Raw genomic sequence first — 15,773 nt, forward strand, 5'->3', positions numbered from 1 at the left:
TAACAAGATGTTGGGGAGCTACAGAGACTTAACTTAACTCCTTCAAAATGAAACACTGGCAGCAAATATTGTGCTGTCTTATTAGCTGCTGGCAGCAGTTGAGCTGGAGCCCTCAGGAAAAGGAACAAATTAAATGTTTCGGATTTTTTTTTACAAATATATAGAAAACTGGTTGCAATCAGCAAAACAAAAAGGATCTTTCCCTGGATTGTGGAACTTGCCGCTGACACATTTGTGATTGGCTGATTTATCAAGCAAAGACCAACAGTCTGTGCTAAATTGTCTAACTTGTTCCTCTATTAGTTGTACATATTGCATCTATACAAGCACTTTTGAACTCCTGCTCTGGTCGTACAGCTGCGATGTATGTTCTGCAGTATAATAGAAGAGAAAACACACTTGTTCTCTCATGTCGGCTAAAGCGTTCCAACAATGTGGTTGTCTCTTTTGCCGAGATAGACATGCAAATTAAATGAATTTGTTTTTGCGTCCTATTGAGGGATTTTCTGAAAAGCAATCCCAGAGGCAATTGTGAACCAGTCAAGTATGAGTCCGACGACAGGCCGGGGGCACCAAACCAAGGTGCAGAGGTTTGAGACTTCAGCGAGCCAACTTAAGAAAATGAGAAAGATAAAGAAGAGGCTTAGGACTTAACTGCATTTATTCAGCTGAGTGACTTTTAAACAGTCCTTGTTCATTTGTCAGGGTTGAATAAGTCTGTGTAAAGACTGTTGTTGTTTGAGTGACACCTGAATTGTTCGCACTGGCAGCAACTGCTGTCACTAATTATGCCTTTGGCCACTTTAAAGCACTTTTCCCCCTGAGGGCTTTCAAATGAAATGTAGACCATGAAAAGGCTGTGAAGATACGATGTTCCATCATCCCCCTCCTCTGTGTGAAGGAAGAGGATTCTGAGAAATGGCCAAAAAATACTTATCTGTTGAGGAAACGCATATTGTTACGGATGTTTTGTCATTCCTGATAACATTTGACGAAGCCAAACAGAAAAGGAGAAGAAATGCAGTATTAATATGAGGTGTTCATCAGATACGATTAGTCAAGGGAAGTAGGAGGAGTGAGGGCGAAGGGCACTGGTGGAGAAGTGAGGGAGAGTTATCCTCCATAATCTTACAGATTACTGTAATTAACACACTCGCTGCAGGAAACAGTCAAATGTCACTGCCGCCTCAACCACACATTCTGTGAAAACCAGTTTCACTGTTGCAAAGTTTCCCTGTTGAAGAGAATTGCTGCCACTTCAGAAAAAGACAAAAAGGTCAAAGTTTTATTGTTATAGAAGAAGATTTCTCAGGGTACAAAAACTTTCATCATTATAACAACATAGTATTTATCTTGCAACATGTTTCAAGTTCCTCTGGTGCAAGTACTATGTAAGGGAATACTGCTGCATATTGATAGTAGAGTAATAACTGATAGTACTGTATTGATCTCAAACTGAGAAATCCCTGTGGTAATATAAAACTATAAGAACATACTCAACTCAAACTATGCCAAATATAAGAATGTGCATAATATAATCAACTCTTCAAAATGAATGTATCTACAGAGAGTGCAAGTGTGCAATTAGAAATACAGTAACAGGAAGGTGTGTAGGTTCAGGTTTTTGTTCAAAAGAGTTCGACATCAGAGGGTCCACGTTGTTCCCATCAGGCAGAGGTGAAGTGTTCTCATAGCTTGTAGCAGGCGAGATAAGCTGTAACTGTCCTTGTGATAGAAAAGTAGTTTGAGCCTTTTGGAGAAGGTGCTCCCTTGTCTGTCCAGTCTGTGGTGGAGAGGGTGGTCAAGGTTATTCAAGATAGATTATATAACTGCTTTATATTCTCTGAACCATATAAACAGGAGTGTTTAGTCAAACATGCTTCAGTTAAAATGACCCTGAAATTACAACAAGACTGAAAAGTCATTTCTTGCCTGTCCTTCTATAGGTATTTGAAAATGTGTAACTAGGCAGGTATACCGACGGAAAAACATGTTTATTCTTCTTTGGAGTGCAGTCCGTAAAACACCAATCCATTTAATTGTTATAGTAATATTTAGTAAACGTATATTCCGAATCTATCATTCATTTCTGAAATCACACGCTTAGAGACCTCATTGAAATAAAACATGCCTTGAATTTAATTCTGAGAGTGTGTCCATAGAGGACTAATGATTATGCATTTAATCGTCATCTTACTTACTGTCTACTTGTCTTAAGAAAACTTATAAATATAATATAAATCTTAATATCATAGGGCACTCTTCATTGTAATGTTTAGAGGAAGAACATTAGACACATAGAACAATAAACTGTTATTTTTCCTTCAACAAATGTGTCTTTGACAAGATGATTGTGGCCAAATAGACACTTTTGAGAACAACAATTTACTCTAAATGACATCCTGCGATAGAATGCTGCAGAATGGATTAATTCCACAGTTTACCAATAATAATATCTAGTTCTAATCTAATTATCAAGATAATATTTTCATATAATTTCTTCTTCTCTTTGCAGTTGGTACAATATCCAATTGGATCTGGAGGCACCGTGAACTTTACTTTTTTAGACACAGTCAAATTCTGCAGAAGGTCAATAGTTTTAATTTATTCCCACAGGCTTCACTTACTCACGTTACATGTAAATGTACCACAAACTCAGTATTTATAGAGCAAAATCACCTGAGACCAAACCAGGAGTAATTTATTTATTTAATATACACCTTAATTTTAATGATATTTAATATCATTAAAATTAAAGGGTAAATTCATTCATTATTACACTAGGTTTGATATTATCTCAACTTAGGTACCTGTGAGGTAACTTTTACTATCATTATCACATTTAGGTAAGGGATCAGCTTCAGCATGCATTTCCTCTGATAGTCAGCTCTTCATTTCTCCTTGTGTTGCTGCTGTGCTGTACATGCAGCCTGGTTAGTGTGACAGCTGAGGTGTTGCCACCACCATCGGCGAAATTGGCCACTTTAAATGGTATTTATAGAACGACTTTCTAGTCATGATGACCACTCGAAGGGCTTTACAGTACGATTTTATATTCATCCAATCGTTAGCAAAGTGCATCAGTGCAGCACTGTGTCAATCGCACTGCAGTCGGCCTTATTTGGGGTTCATGCTCATGGACACTTATTGATGCGGGATGGGGGAACAACTTTTAATGAGAAAATATCTGCACCAATCAAACTCTAAGTGCAAAACTAAGCTGGTGCACATAAAAAATATATATTATAAAGTTCACAAACGCTACCATGGCTTAGTCTTATGTGTGTGTGTTATTCAGTTATTCATAAACATCATGAATTGATAATGAAGATAACTGATGTTTGCAGCGCTAATTGAAAAAGCAGCAATATAATAACAGCCTTATTTGGCCTTTTGTGCTGAGGAGAACAGGCTTACCAGGATCGCCCTGTTTGGATTTAGGACCAATGTGAATTTTGTTGTGAGATTGAACCCCCAGATCAAGGGGAGATTCATGAAAATTCAAATGGTTCCCCTGGTTCCTCGTTCACAGGTTTTATTCATGTCAGGCTTTACTGAGGTTATTCTCTCTCTCTCTCCACTCCTCTTGTGTCCAAATGTATTCATTTTATTTGTTATGCCGTCCCAGAGTGCCTCTAGACCTTCCCTCCACCAACGCTTCCAGCTCCTCACTGGAGAAAAATGTACTATTCTTTTGAATTTCTGCTCGAGAGACAAATTGCAGCAAAATATAATTTTTTTTTTACCTAATTATCTCTCGTCTAAAACGGATAACAGGAAAGTGTGCACTTTGTAACACTTCTTGCAATTTATGACTGACATATTAAATTACTGTGAGTAAAAAAGCTGACATCTATCACAAGTTAAATCGCCTCAACGCTGGTCAAACGATACTAACTTGCAGCAGTGTCGGTGAGACATTTTCTGCTCTATTATACAAAATATTTAATCTTCAATTCATGTCAACACGTAATTATGATCTTTATGAGTGAACTAATATCATATCTCCTACTATAAGGTCATAGCTAGCATGTGGACAGGGGTTAATGTAGTGAAATGTTTTTTGGCAAAAATGGTGAACACCAATTGGTGGCACAGTGATGTAGTGGTTAGCACCGTCGCCTCACAAGTGCTTTTGTTTTAATCTCAGTCTGGGTTTTTCTGTGTGGAGTTCTCTCGGTATCTCATTTCATCTCATTTACCTCATTTCACTTCAAACATGACCGGTTGTACACAACTATGTACATTATAGGTCAAATTCTTCATACCTTTTTTATATTGTTTTTCTAATTTACATATTGCATATTTACATATAATTTACCTCAGTCCACTCAGTGTATCGTCATGAACACTATTACAGAAGCTCCCACAAATGTGTCGCACTTAGTTGCTTTACTTGTCACCCTTCTCTCCAGTTCCTCTTAAACCAGCTCCTCAGGTCCTGTGCTGTCCGTTCCATCATTTTAAGCCACTGTCTTTTTCTTACTTAGTACTTGTGACATCGTTCTGGTTTGTTTTGGATGATTGTTGTCCTGGAGGACGAAGCCATGACCAAGTGGTTTGTCGTCCTTAGTTCCCTCCAATTACCAACACAATACTTCCAAACTTCCCTCAGTAGAATCTTGTCCAGATATGCATCAGAGTGCAGTACCATAGTTTGATCCAACACAAGCTTTGTACTTAAGACGCGTTTGTAAGTAATAAACTACAGTTTGGACACCTGGGAATTGTCTGCATCAACTTTCAAGGCTTAATTTGCTTCCGTTGCCGCAGGAAAACTATAAACTAACCATTCTTATTCTCATCTTATTCCCCAAAGTCGCCTTGTTTCATGTGGAAATGTGTATGTCGGATCTTAATTTGTTTCCAGATATTTAGTTATTACACAATGATGTGGCTTTTAGTTTATAATGATCATTCCAACAGGGCATTTACTGACCTTGCACTCCAATGTGTTAAGCATATTACGCATGAGTCTTATATGTAGTGATGCTAAATGAGTTGTTCTTCATTATTCCCGTATTTCTCCTTCAGATGTTGACATTCACTCTAATAGTTTAATTATTGCACACACCCTTTAACTCAAGTCCATTCAATCAAAACCCCAATTAACAGGCTGAGATTAGTCGTCAATCTCTTAAATTACTATGGCCTTTACACAATTTAGTCAGATGTTCTTTTTATTATTTAACTTGATTAATTCGATAAGAATAAAAAAACATAGCTCTCGAAAACCATTATGGACCTCTTTTTTTGTCTATTTATTTATTTATCTTCCGTTGTACAGCTAAAACAAAAATACCTCTAACAGTCAAGGACACCTGTGATATATTTTTTTTACAAGAAACCCGTGCAGATGTTCTCCAGACTAGGAACGACGAAAGAGTGGACACTACTACATCCTTGTTCTTTATCTCTCCTTCACCCGTTCCCTTACGACGCGCTGCAGAGCGGCTGCAAACACACAGCCAGCGTGAAAGAGTGTGTGAGCGGTGATTAAAAGGCCATGTTCACGCATCTGCGTGTATTTGTGCTTGTGGCAGCCCCCTCAACTGAAACTGATTCCACTAATTTTTGTTGTTGCAGATTGCCTTTCACAATCTTTCACTAGAAAAAAAGCACCGTAATTACACGTTTTAACTGTGACATGTGAATTAGCTCAATAATTAAACTCACAATAGCGATTAACGTAGCTCGTGCGGCACCTTTTGAATGTTTCCCCCCCCGTGAAGCGGCTTTGGCACGGGCTGATACGTACATGTGAAGCCTGTGAAAGACAATGATTGTCCAGGTGAGGATGATGATGGTTTAGCCTTCTATTGTGATTCACGACTTTACTCTTCCTTTCAAGTCACGATTGGCTCGGCTTAAAACAAAGCATTATTAAGCGAAGATGGACACCTCCAGCTCTGCCCCTAATGCCTATATTTTTCCTTACATTTTCAAACAATTGAATATAAGGAAGGTGAGGTCATGAGCTGGTGGCCTTTTTGAATGTCTGTTCATTAAATGTAATAATGTTTTCATGCTAGAAGAGCACAATAACACACATCCTTCTGCCCTAAAAATATTGTCATCTCTGTGCTGGGGAGAATGAGAAAAAACAACGACCTTGCTCTGACCCTGTAACTCTGGACTGCCTTAAGTGCTCTCCTGGGTCCCTGAGGCCCTGAAACCATAGGGGAAGACTATGGAGGAAATCAAAGAAAAATCAATAAGTACACTATCCGCATCCCCTGCCCAGTTACAAAAGCCCACCGAGCACAATTTGTCTCAGCGATTCCACTGCTAGTCTAATTATTGGCCTGCCCTCTGTCCCACAACTTCTGTTTATAACACACAGCAATAGTGGCCGCACTGTATATCTTGGCTTGAGGCTTGTTGTAGCTTATTGACCAGTGAATGGAGTCAGAGGTAATTATAGGCTCCTTGTGTGGGTGTTGAGATACTAATGATGTCCTCAAGTCTCACAATACATTTTGACAAAATCATTAAAATCAAGGTCTTTACAGTTTAGAACCTATTAAATTGGCAACTTGTTATTCTCTGCAGCAGGTCTGGTGTTTTTCAGCTTGTAAGCAATGGTGTAATCTCAAGACACTAATGATTAACAATGTCAACTCACCATTATCACTCATAACCAGATAATGCACAAAAGGACTGAAGCCAGTGATTGTTTTTCTAGTAAGTAATTATAATGCAAATTTTCTTGAGTTATCATTTTATAATTTGGTTCAGTATATAGCCTGAACATATTTAACACAGGTAACCAAATCACAGTTTCCTGAAGTTTAACCTTACCTCTCCAGATTGTTGGTATTCTCAGATTAAATGTCAAACAAATCCTTGTGATGGAGGAGCTGGCACTACATTTGTAGATTTCTTTTATTTTTCTGCTTGGAAAACCATTTAAATGATCGATCATAAATCATTCCGATAAAATGTGTCTGTCCATTTACCTATCATCTTTGCTAAAGAGGTTATGTTTTCACCCACGTCTGTTTGTTTGTTTGTAGAAACTTGGTGGAATGATGTAGTATGGGTCTGGATTATGGGGCACATACAGGAATTGTTTAGATCACTTTCTTCAACCCTGTGAGATTTTTAGATTTTTTTTTTTACATTTTCACTGATTTCCAGAGGAATAATTCAGAAATGTTAAGGGACTGATATTTATTAATGTGCAGAATTTGGTTCAGCTTGATTGTATTTAGGGGACAGTTGGGCTTTGGTGGAGGTATGTGATCTCTTAGTGCCCTGCTTGTAAAGTAATAGTTTAACCTCTAGAACACTGCTTATCTTACACAAAAATGCACATTATGCACAAGTGCACATCATTTGGTTGGTATTGCAATTTATTGTGATGCTTCTGGATCATTTAGTCGCTTCATTGAAGACAATGAAACAGTCCAATTCCTCCTCTATTATGTTTTCTGTAGTTTTTGTGCACACATTATTTCATCTGCCTGTCAGCTTAAGTCAGATATTGGGATCATTGTCTGGTAATAGTTGATGTATTCAACAGCTGCGGCAGTTTTTTGGGTTATGTCTTAATTCATGAACACAATACAACAGTGAGAGTGGATCCTCTTGTTGAATATTTTTCCATCCAGAATGAATAAGCTTTTTATATTACATTTGTTTCTACTTTCACCCACTTGTCTGTCCATGGTCTGAGAAAGTACCTCTCACCCTTCCGCCTTTCATTAATGATTTTCATTTATCATTCTAAAACTTTGATGTGCTTATGGAGCTCATGCCTTCTGTTTCTGTGCGAGGAATTAATTCCAGGATCCATTTTCAGTAAATGTTTAGTGTGTAGGCGAAAGAGAAAACAATGGAGAAGAAGAGGACATGAAAAATCACATAATTATAAAAGCAGATGCGCAGATGAAAAACTTTGGTATTTTAAGTTTTATTTTGTATTTTAAAGTAACTTTAAGGTAACAGATTGTCAATGAAGTGTTCCAAAAAAGTATGGTCAGGAAAGTAAGAATGTTATTTCCATCTTTATTTTCTGGAAAATCATCCTGATTAGTTGTTTGGTCCTACACCCAGTTTTATTTACATTTAGAGAAAGCCAAAATATGTTTTTAACCTTAGGCGTCTTCTATCGTCTTGTTGAACCTTCAAGGTCCTGACTCTTTTGCTCCGCACCTTCATAATTGCTGAGGTCTCTGGGGCCATTTTGCAGGGGTTTTCTCATAATGTCTCCATTTCCCACAATAAGAATGTCTCGATGACACAAGACCCAAAACAGGACCCCATCATTTCTGAAAACAGTTAACAAAACATTACATTCAACAGCTGAATCTTCTGCAGCCTTCTGAATCCTCACTCAACAACATGACTTAATCATTTACAGGATGTTTTGAAGCAGACAGATGTGCACTTTCTTTGTCTCTCACTGAACTGTACGCTGTCCCTCTGCAGTCTAGAATTAGTATGATAGTTGTGTAACCAGGAAAGAAGCTGTTCTCTGTGTCAGGTCCTTTATAATCATTTTTTAGTTTGGTGTTCCTATTATTTTCTTCTAAGGGTAAATGCAGTGCTCTTAAAACATATTACTGTACTCCCTTGGCAAATAAGGCTTTTATGCTTAGATCTTTTAAGTATGCCATTAGTCTGTTGAGCCTGCTCCTATTTAGTACATCTTCTCCAGTGCTGTATTCGTGAGTCCCTCTCCAACACTTTCTTGTGCAACTTACAACACCAAGTAGCCAAATAAAGTGTCTTCCCCTTCCACAGCCCTCTGTAAATTAGAGCAAATATAGCTCTGACAAATCAGAATCCATCAGTGGAATATTAACACTGAACGCCTCTGTGTAGCTATTGTACTGACAGCACGACTCTGCTAACCATCATCTTTGCATTTTGATCATTTATTGATGGGGGCTGAAATGCCAAGTTAAACGAGTGGGTGCCCGTATGTGTGCACATCAATATGCAATATGTAGTCCATGTCTGGCTTCAGCTGATGAGCCAAGGCGAAGAGGATACGCAGATGTTTCTGGAGGAGGACATTCTCTGATAATTGATGTTGCAGAAATCACTGAAACTTTCCTGCAGACAGCAGCTAGACGAGCGTTGCTGTCATAATTGGGCTGAGAGACAGACGGTGAGAGAGATGATAGGACATAGTTTTTTATAAGAAGTCAGCTGTCTCCTAAAAAGAGTGCCATATGTGTGTCTGTGTGTATGTGTTCAGACTGCCTGATAATCATATTCTTCCTTTACGGCATAGCTGTTGTTCCACTAAATAGAAACTTCCAGTTTCCACTTAGCTTGAAACCGAATTGTCAGCAAGGACCACGGGGACTCCGCTCTCCCAGTATCTGTCAAGAAACTCTAATAATCCGAACAGTTTAAACTCTTTGAGAGATGTCATGAATTAAATAAAGTCTATTATCGTTCAAGGGTGCGGAGGTAGAGGAAAAAGTGTGTGGTGAGAATGCAGAAATCTTCATAACAACATGATTTCATCCTCAATTTAATGTATTATGCCTGTCAAAAACATTTTTGATTAAAGCAACTAGTGCATTTCCTGTTCTAAAGCTGCCAGTTTGGAGTGGGCTGGTTGCTTGATCTGTAGTAACACATGTTGCAGCTTTCTTTCTGAAACTATTAAAGTGACCTGCAATAATTGATCTGCAAAAAGAGCTGTTCACCTGTTCATTCGAAGTTCGACTCAGTACACGGAAACCCCCAACATGAGAATAACTTGTGAGAAAAATGGACATCAATGGGCATCAAGTTGAGCAAATTAAAACAAATTTATTATGCATAATTGAATCCATGGATACACTGCACTGCAGCTGCAATGTGTTTCTACTGTTGCACGACATTTAGTATATGCCAAAAGGGGGAAAGTAACAGACAGTGGCATTGCATGAGTGGAATAACAAAGTATGTGTATGAAAGGTTAATGAGCCCGGAGAAGTGAAGTGGCCTCTGTCACATGAGACTTCCAGCTTTCTCTAGAGGAGCGAGGGGAGCAGCAGTTGGAGCAGGGTGAAGTGTGGAGGCTGCGCATTCATAAAGACAGATTACAGAGATCTGAAATGAGCTGAGCATGGAGGTGTGAAGAGAGGGGGAAATGATTAATTTGAGTTCAGGCGTGGAGCATTCAGGTTCCAACGTATGGAGTTGTATCATTCTCACTCAGGATCATGTGTTGTATTGGCGGCAAGTCTGAACTTGTATACTGTTATGGAGCTTCCTCTGTCCATACATGTACATGTATGTTAACTTGTGTGTTTTAATAAGTGTTGAAGGGTTTTATCTTTGGTAGAGATGTGAGTCAAGCCATTTTCATTACAGAAAGTTTTCCTTTCACATATACGAAGAACACAGTACGAGATAATCTGAAACATTCAGCTGAGGGCTGGTGCCTGAGTGGAGCATGCAGGAGGCATTCATTCTGCTGCGAAAATCACATGTTTTTTTTAGCATTTCGACTTCTGCATCAGCCCCATCACCAAAAGCTCTTGAATCTGTGTCTTTCCAAGTTGAAATCGTCACATTCTACATTAACGGCACCACTTTGTCAACCTGAGATATTTGTTTTCCTCCACTTTGCATCCCTCATAATGTCCAGAGCAGTTTGGAGTTAAAACAGAAAATGGTCTGTATTCATATGGTACTTGAGTCTTGATGAACCCTACAGTTTTGCTAATCACACTCATGTGCAGTGCTCCTGTGTGCAGCATTTTCTCTATCATACATCACTCATACATTGCCAGGACATCATCCTCATTGGGATTCAGTATCTTGCTCAAAGTCACTTATGCATGCGGAAGTGAGACTGGGATCAAACCACTGACCTTCTGGTTAGTCGATGAACCGCTCTATGTTTTTTTTATATCTCTTAATATGACTGAATTGTACAGTTGATTTGCTCTGAAGAAAATATGTACAATCATGTAATGTTTGTTGTACGTAAACCAACTTTTCACTGTCACCTACTTGCTCTTACAGGAGAGGAGGCTGTGTGCACATCCGTTCCTTGAGATCTACAGGGGGGATCAGATCCAGTTCATGGCCCCCTTAGCCCGGCAGGGAGATTTCTACGTCCCTGAAGCCCGCCCGGTAGAAAGGAGACTCTCAGAACAAGAGGAATCTCACAGTGATACAGACGTCTCAGGTATATGAACTCCATGCTGCACTGCATAAGCACATACATTTTTGTTGCAAATCAAAACCCTGTTAAGCTGCTCATGACCACAGGAATAGCTTGTGTTAATCCTGAAAAATCTATGTGATGTAATTTCTCATATTCACCATCATCCTTAACTAAAAATTACATTTCATTTATGAAGATTTTTCAGTCCCTTTTCTGATCCAGAACCAGTCATTTAACACAATGGTCAATGGATGTTTATTTAATGATTCACTTTTCCAAGTAGATCTTGAATTATACCAACTGTGATAATGGAAACTCAATAATGGGGAATATTGAAAATAATCAAATAAATACTACTGTGTTATTATGTAATATTTGCATAAACGGTTTTGTATCAGGAATCTGAATCATAAAATAAATTCTTAATTATTTTGGGACTATAGAAAACATGAATGTGTCCCAGTCTGGGTAATTTACTGGTTTCTGATTTTTTGGATTCTTGTTTCCACAGACCAGACCATTTAAAACTTTAAAACTGACTTACAGAAATATCACCTTTCATAAAGTTGACATGAAAACAATCCAGCAGATATGGAGCCCAATTAACATTAATTTTTGTTTCTGGCAACACAGTGACTTTCATTTCAGCGTTTATTCTCGCTCTGCTTTTGGTCCCCACCAAGTCCTCGGGGAGATATCTGGTTCTCCAGCTTTAAACGCTTCACTATGTTAACCAGCTTTTAAAATTGGGAAAAAGTTTTAACTTTTCACAGAAAGTTCAATACAATCAGCTACTTTCTGATGGCCATCAGGAAACTGCATGTTAAAGACACCTCTGCTTTGGCCTCAACTTTCAGCTTTGGTTGTTGCTGCTTGGGTTGGACCCAGGGGGGTTGGTCCTTGTTCCTACTGCTGTTTTGGTTATGAGCAGCCCAGCAGAGGAAAACTGTGACTGACACCTTCTTAGGTGTTAATGAAAAGCCCAGACACAACAGCCTCTGGTGGAAGTGTGCTGACACCCACCAAGGGGTTGTTCACAGCAATATGGAATCCATATGGAACTCTCACTTTGACTGTAAACAATGTACAAGCACTTCTATACAATTCCACTTGACACTAATTTATGCTCATGAGACATAACATCTTGTGAAGCAGTGTTTGCCGCATTCAATATTGGATGAAGCGAGATGGAGCGAGTCTGATCATGAGTTCACATGAAGTGTGAAAATAAGCCTGTCTGATGATAACAGCCTCATAGAACCTAATTGCTACAGCTTTATGACTGGGGCCATGTGGTGTAATTAAATTAATTTCAGCAGAGCTAGACCTTAAAATTAACCCAAATATAACCCAGTGGAAACATAAAGACTCAAAACAATTCAAAAAACAAGACAGATTACACATGGGACATAACATATTTTCTTAATTCAATTTGTCATTTATTTATTTATTTATATATATATACAGGTGAAAGTAATCTTCCCTAATATTGATATCGGCATACTGGCCATAACCATTTAAGTTGTGTTCTACCTACATTTATTAGAAAGGTGTCTGAATGTATGGAACATGCTCCATATGTATTTTGTTATTTTATGTTCATAAATATTGCTTATTATGTCTTGGGTTATGGCTTCGATAAAGACATGTTAGCTGACACAAAATTAATCAGCAACATCTCTAACAACCTGTATTTATTTTGTCATCAAGCAAAAATGCTCAATATTTCTTAATCACGGCTTCTCAAAAGGGAGAATTTGCTACTTCTGTCTGTTTTAAACATATGAAACATGCATATTGAATATCTTTGGTTGTTGGATTTTAGTTCAGCTAGCACAATTGATATGAAAACATCATTTTGAGCTCCGGGGGAACCTGTGATGGACTTTTTTTCTTTATTTCCTGACATTTTATGAGCCAAAGTATTAATGATTAATAGATAATGTGTGCTATGTTGTCAGAAAGTCAGAAAGTATAAAAAAACTGTCTAAGATGCCAGTCAAAAGCAAGTGAGTTTCCACTGTTTGGTGCAGTGGTGGAGGCACTGAGGAGCACACTCTACAATGATTGATTTGTTTCACTGGCATTTGTGTCTTGGTCTGATTTTGAAAAGTCTGTTGTGATTTATTGTAATTGTCAACAGGCTGATTTTATTTTATTCTGTTTGTACCACCTGGTCAACTTCGACAATTGTGTCCACCCTCTCGCATCCAGTGTTCCATCTTTCTTCGGCTTCCATCCACAAGCTGAAAACTTCACACACCTCAGAAGTTCCCCTCTGGATCCACACGCTCTGCTACAAAGCCGAGAGAAACTGAGAGTGACGCTGACAAATCCAGAGCTCTTCATGTGTCACAGGGACGGTGCGTTTGGGTGCATGGCGGTGAATGATAATGTGACAGGTAGCTGTGCTCCTGTCACACTGGGGTGAACTCTGCCAGGTCAGTGGAGCATTCAGGAAACTGGAGGCTTCTTTGTTACTCTGGCCCCCAAACCCACCGCCGCTGCTCCTTTGCCCTCCATACTGAACCTGTCTCAGTGAGTGGAACAACGCCCCTCAGCCTCCTCAATCTGTCAAACAGCCCTCGCCCTGTCGTCTCACATACAGTAGTTCAAGTGGCTTTGCTGTTACCAAAGCTGGTTTTATGTCTTTTGGGGCAAGTTCAGGTCAAATCTCGAGTCCATGAGAGCAAGTCCTAGTTTTGCTACAAGTCTTCATAAATTCAGGGATATGCTTGAATTGAGTTAGTTTATGTAGCTGGGTTTGTACATGGTACAGGGAGGTAAGAGGATTTCCATCATGGATACCTATGACACAAGTTTTCATGTACAGCTGAGCGTCATATTTCACCCTACACCACTAGAAGGATTTTATCAGATGAGATGAGGCAAAATCCTTAAAATGGAGATAACACAAACTAAGAAAATGTACTCTAAGTACATGGAAAAGGTGGGACTTCAGCTAAAGGATCTTAATAAATCTTTAAAAAAATAAACCAATATTTACCAATTTTATTGTGTCCATCGAATCTTTCGGTTAATGTCTCAGTAAAATCTTAATTGAATCTCTGTCACTTTTTAAATAACATCTTGGTTCACTCTGATTTTGACCTGCATGATTTCAGCCTGATAATAGTAATTATGTGTAAAGAGTGAGCACATTAATTCTTGACACTCTTACATTCCATCAATGGATCAACTGTCAGTCTGATTTAACTACAGACTTGATGCCAGAAGGCAAAACATAACCGCTCAATCAAATGCAGATACAATTCCCACTTAAAAAGTGAAGATATCAAGTCTAATGTAAAGGATTTTCCTCCCTAATGTCTGATTAGATTTTGTGACTTGCCTCAGGCGTTCAACCATCGCAGGAAAAGCCAACGTGAGACCAAACTCGTAGCTCTTTCATAGCTCAGTGAGCATATTTTGAATGTTTTATTTCATTTTTCTCTTTCCTCCACCAATCACATGCACAAGGTGGTTTTAAATTAATCAGGAAGAGCCTTTGGCTACATTCAATTAGTTTTTTTTTATTTGAATTTCTACTACATTTTCATGAAGATAACCAAAGAATCCATTCTGTGCAGTACATTGTGCTCAGCACCTATTTGTACACATATTCTCTACCAATCCATGAGAATCATCATATTTCACTTTGTCATGTTCTAGTTTGGTTTTAAAGTTATTTTTACATGCAGTCAGTTTAAATTCTTGTTGTCCACCTGTTGTTCGAGCTCAGTCGTCCCAGTCTAATATTCGCTGTCAACATGAAGTTATTGCTACTGTAATATCTCTCACTGCCTCGTCTTTTCCAATATCATATTTTGTTTGACATGTGACGTAACATAAGCCTTTAGTGAAACACAGCACATGGCTCAAATTCCATGTTAAAATACACAGTTGCTCTTGATACAATTTGTTTTATTCGTATTTATTTTCAGTGTAATTAATGTTCTGTATTATTTGTAAATCGCAATGCAACAACGTTCCCTCTTTTTGCGTTAAGCTTGTTGGAATTCTCTAACTTGAGCTCAGAAACCATGTTCATATCTTTGGAGTCATATCCTTCAGTTTCCTACTTTTTGAAGTTTAATAGGGATTTTTAAAACAGATAACACGTCATGATTGACAGCTGAGACTGGCTTGTGATTGGTGGAGCATGTGTATCAATGTGACCTAGATCAATACTCCAGACAAGTATCTGGGATGGTTTGGCTTCATCTTGAAGTTGTGTAGTGGAGATGCAACGTCCATCTTAATATACATTCAGTGATTATAGCCAGTGCTCGCCTCTGACATGTGACATCTAAAAATAAGTCTTCAGCCTGTTCAGCCCTTCTGTCACCAGCACAAACCTCAGCCATTGTATTTTATCACATGCAACATGATTGATTTGCCTCTTGCTGGCTGTGTGTCCACTGTTTTATTTGAAACGTCAGATCTCTTACCATCTGTGAACCACATCAGTTCTGCACCTAAGGACAGGCTGGATATGTGCAATATGCACATATTGATTTGTGGAGAGCGTTAGGTGCAAACAAAATTGCACCTCACACCAAAATTGTCAAGAGACTGGCGCGCAAACACACGTTTGTACATCTATCTTGAGGATACTCAGGCATTATACATTCCGGAGCCCCTAACCTAA

At 38.6% G+C, this 15,773-nt stretch overlaps 1 protein-coding gene across 1 annotated transcript in view; it reads left to right on the top strand.

Moving 5' to 3' along the window:
- Nucleotides 1–15,773, top strand: part of LOC133000234 (testis-expressed protein 264 homolog) — a 29,643-nt gene that overhangs the window by 10,909 nt on the left and 2,961 nt on the right. Inside the window, exon 3 of the mRNA XM_061070110.1 lies at nucleotides 10,978–11,143. Within this exon, the coding sequence (XP_060926093.1) occupies nucleotides 10,978–11,143 (166 nt within the window). The remainder of the gene's footprint in view (nucleotides 1–10,977; nucleotides 11,144–15,773) is intronic.

This window comes from Limanda limanda, chromosome 4, assembly GCF_963576545.1.
Source record: "Limanda limanda chromosome 4, fLimLim1.1, whole genome shotgun sequence".
Lineage (NCBI taxonomy): Eukaryota > Metazoa > Chordata > Actinopteri > Pleuronectiformes > Pleuronectidae > Limanda > Limanda limanda.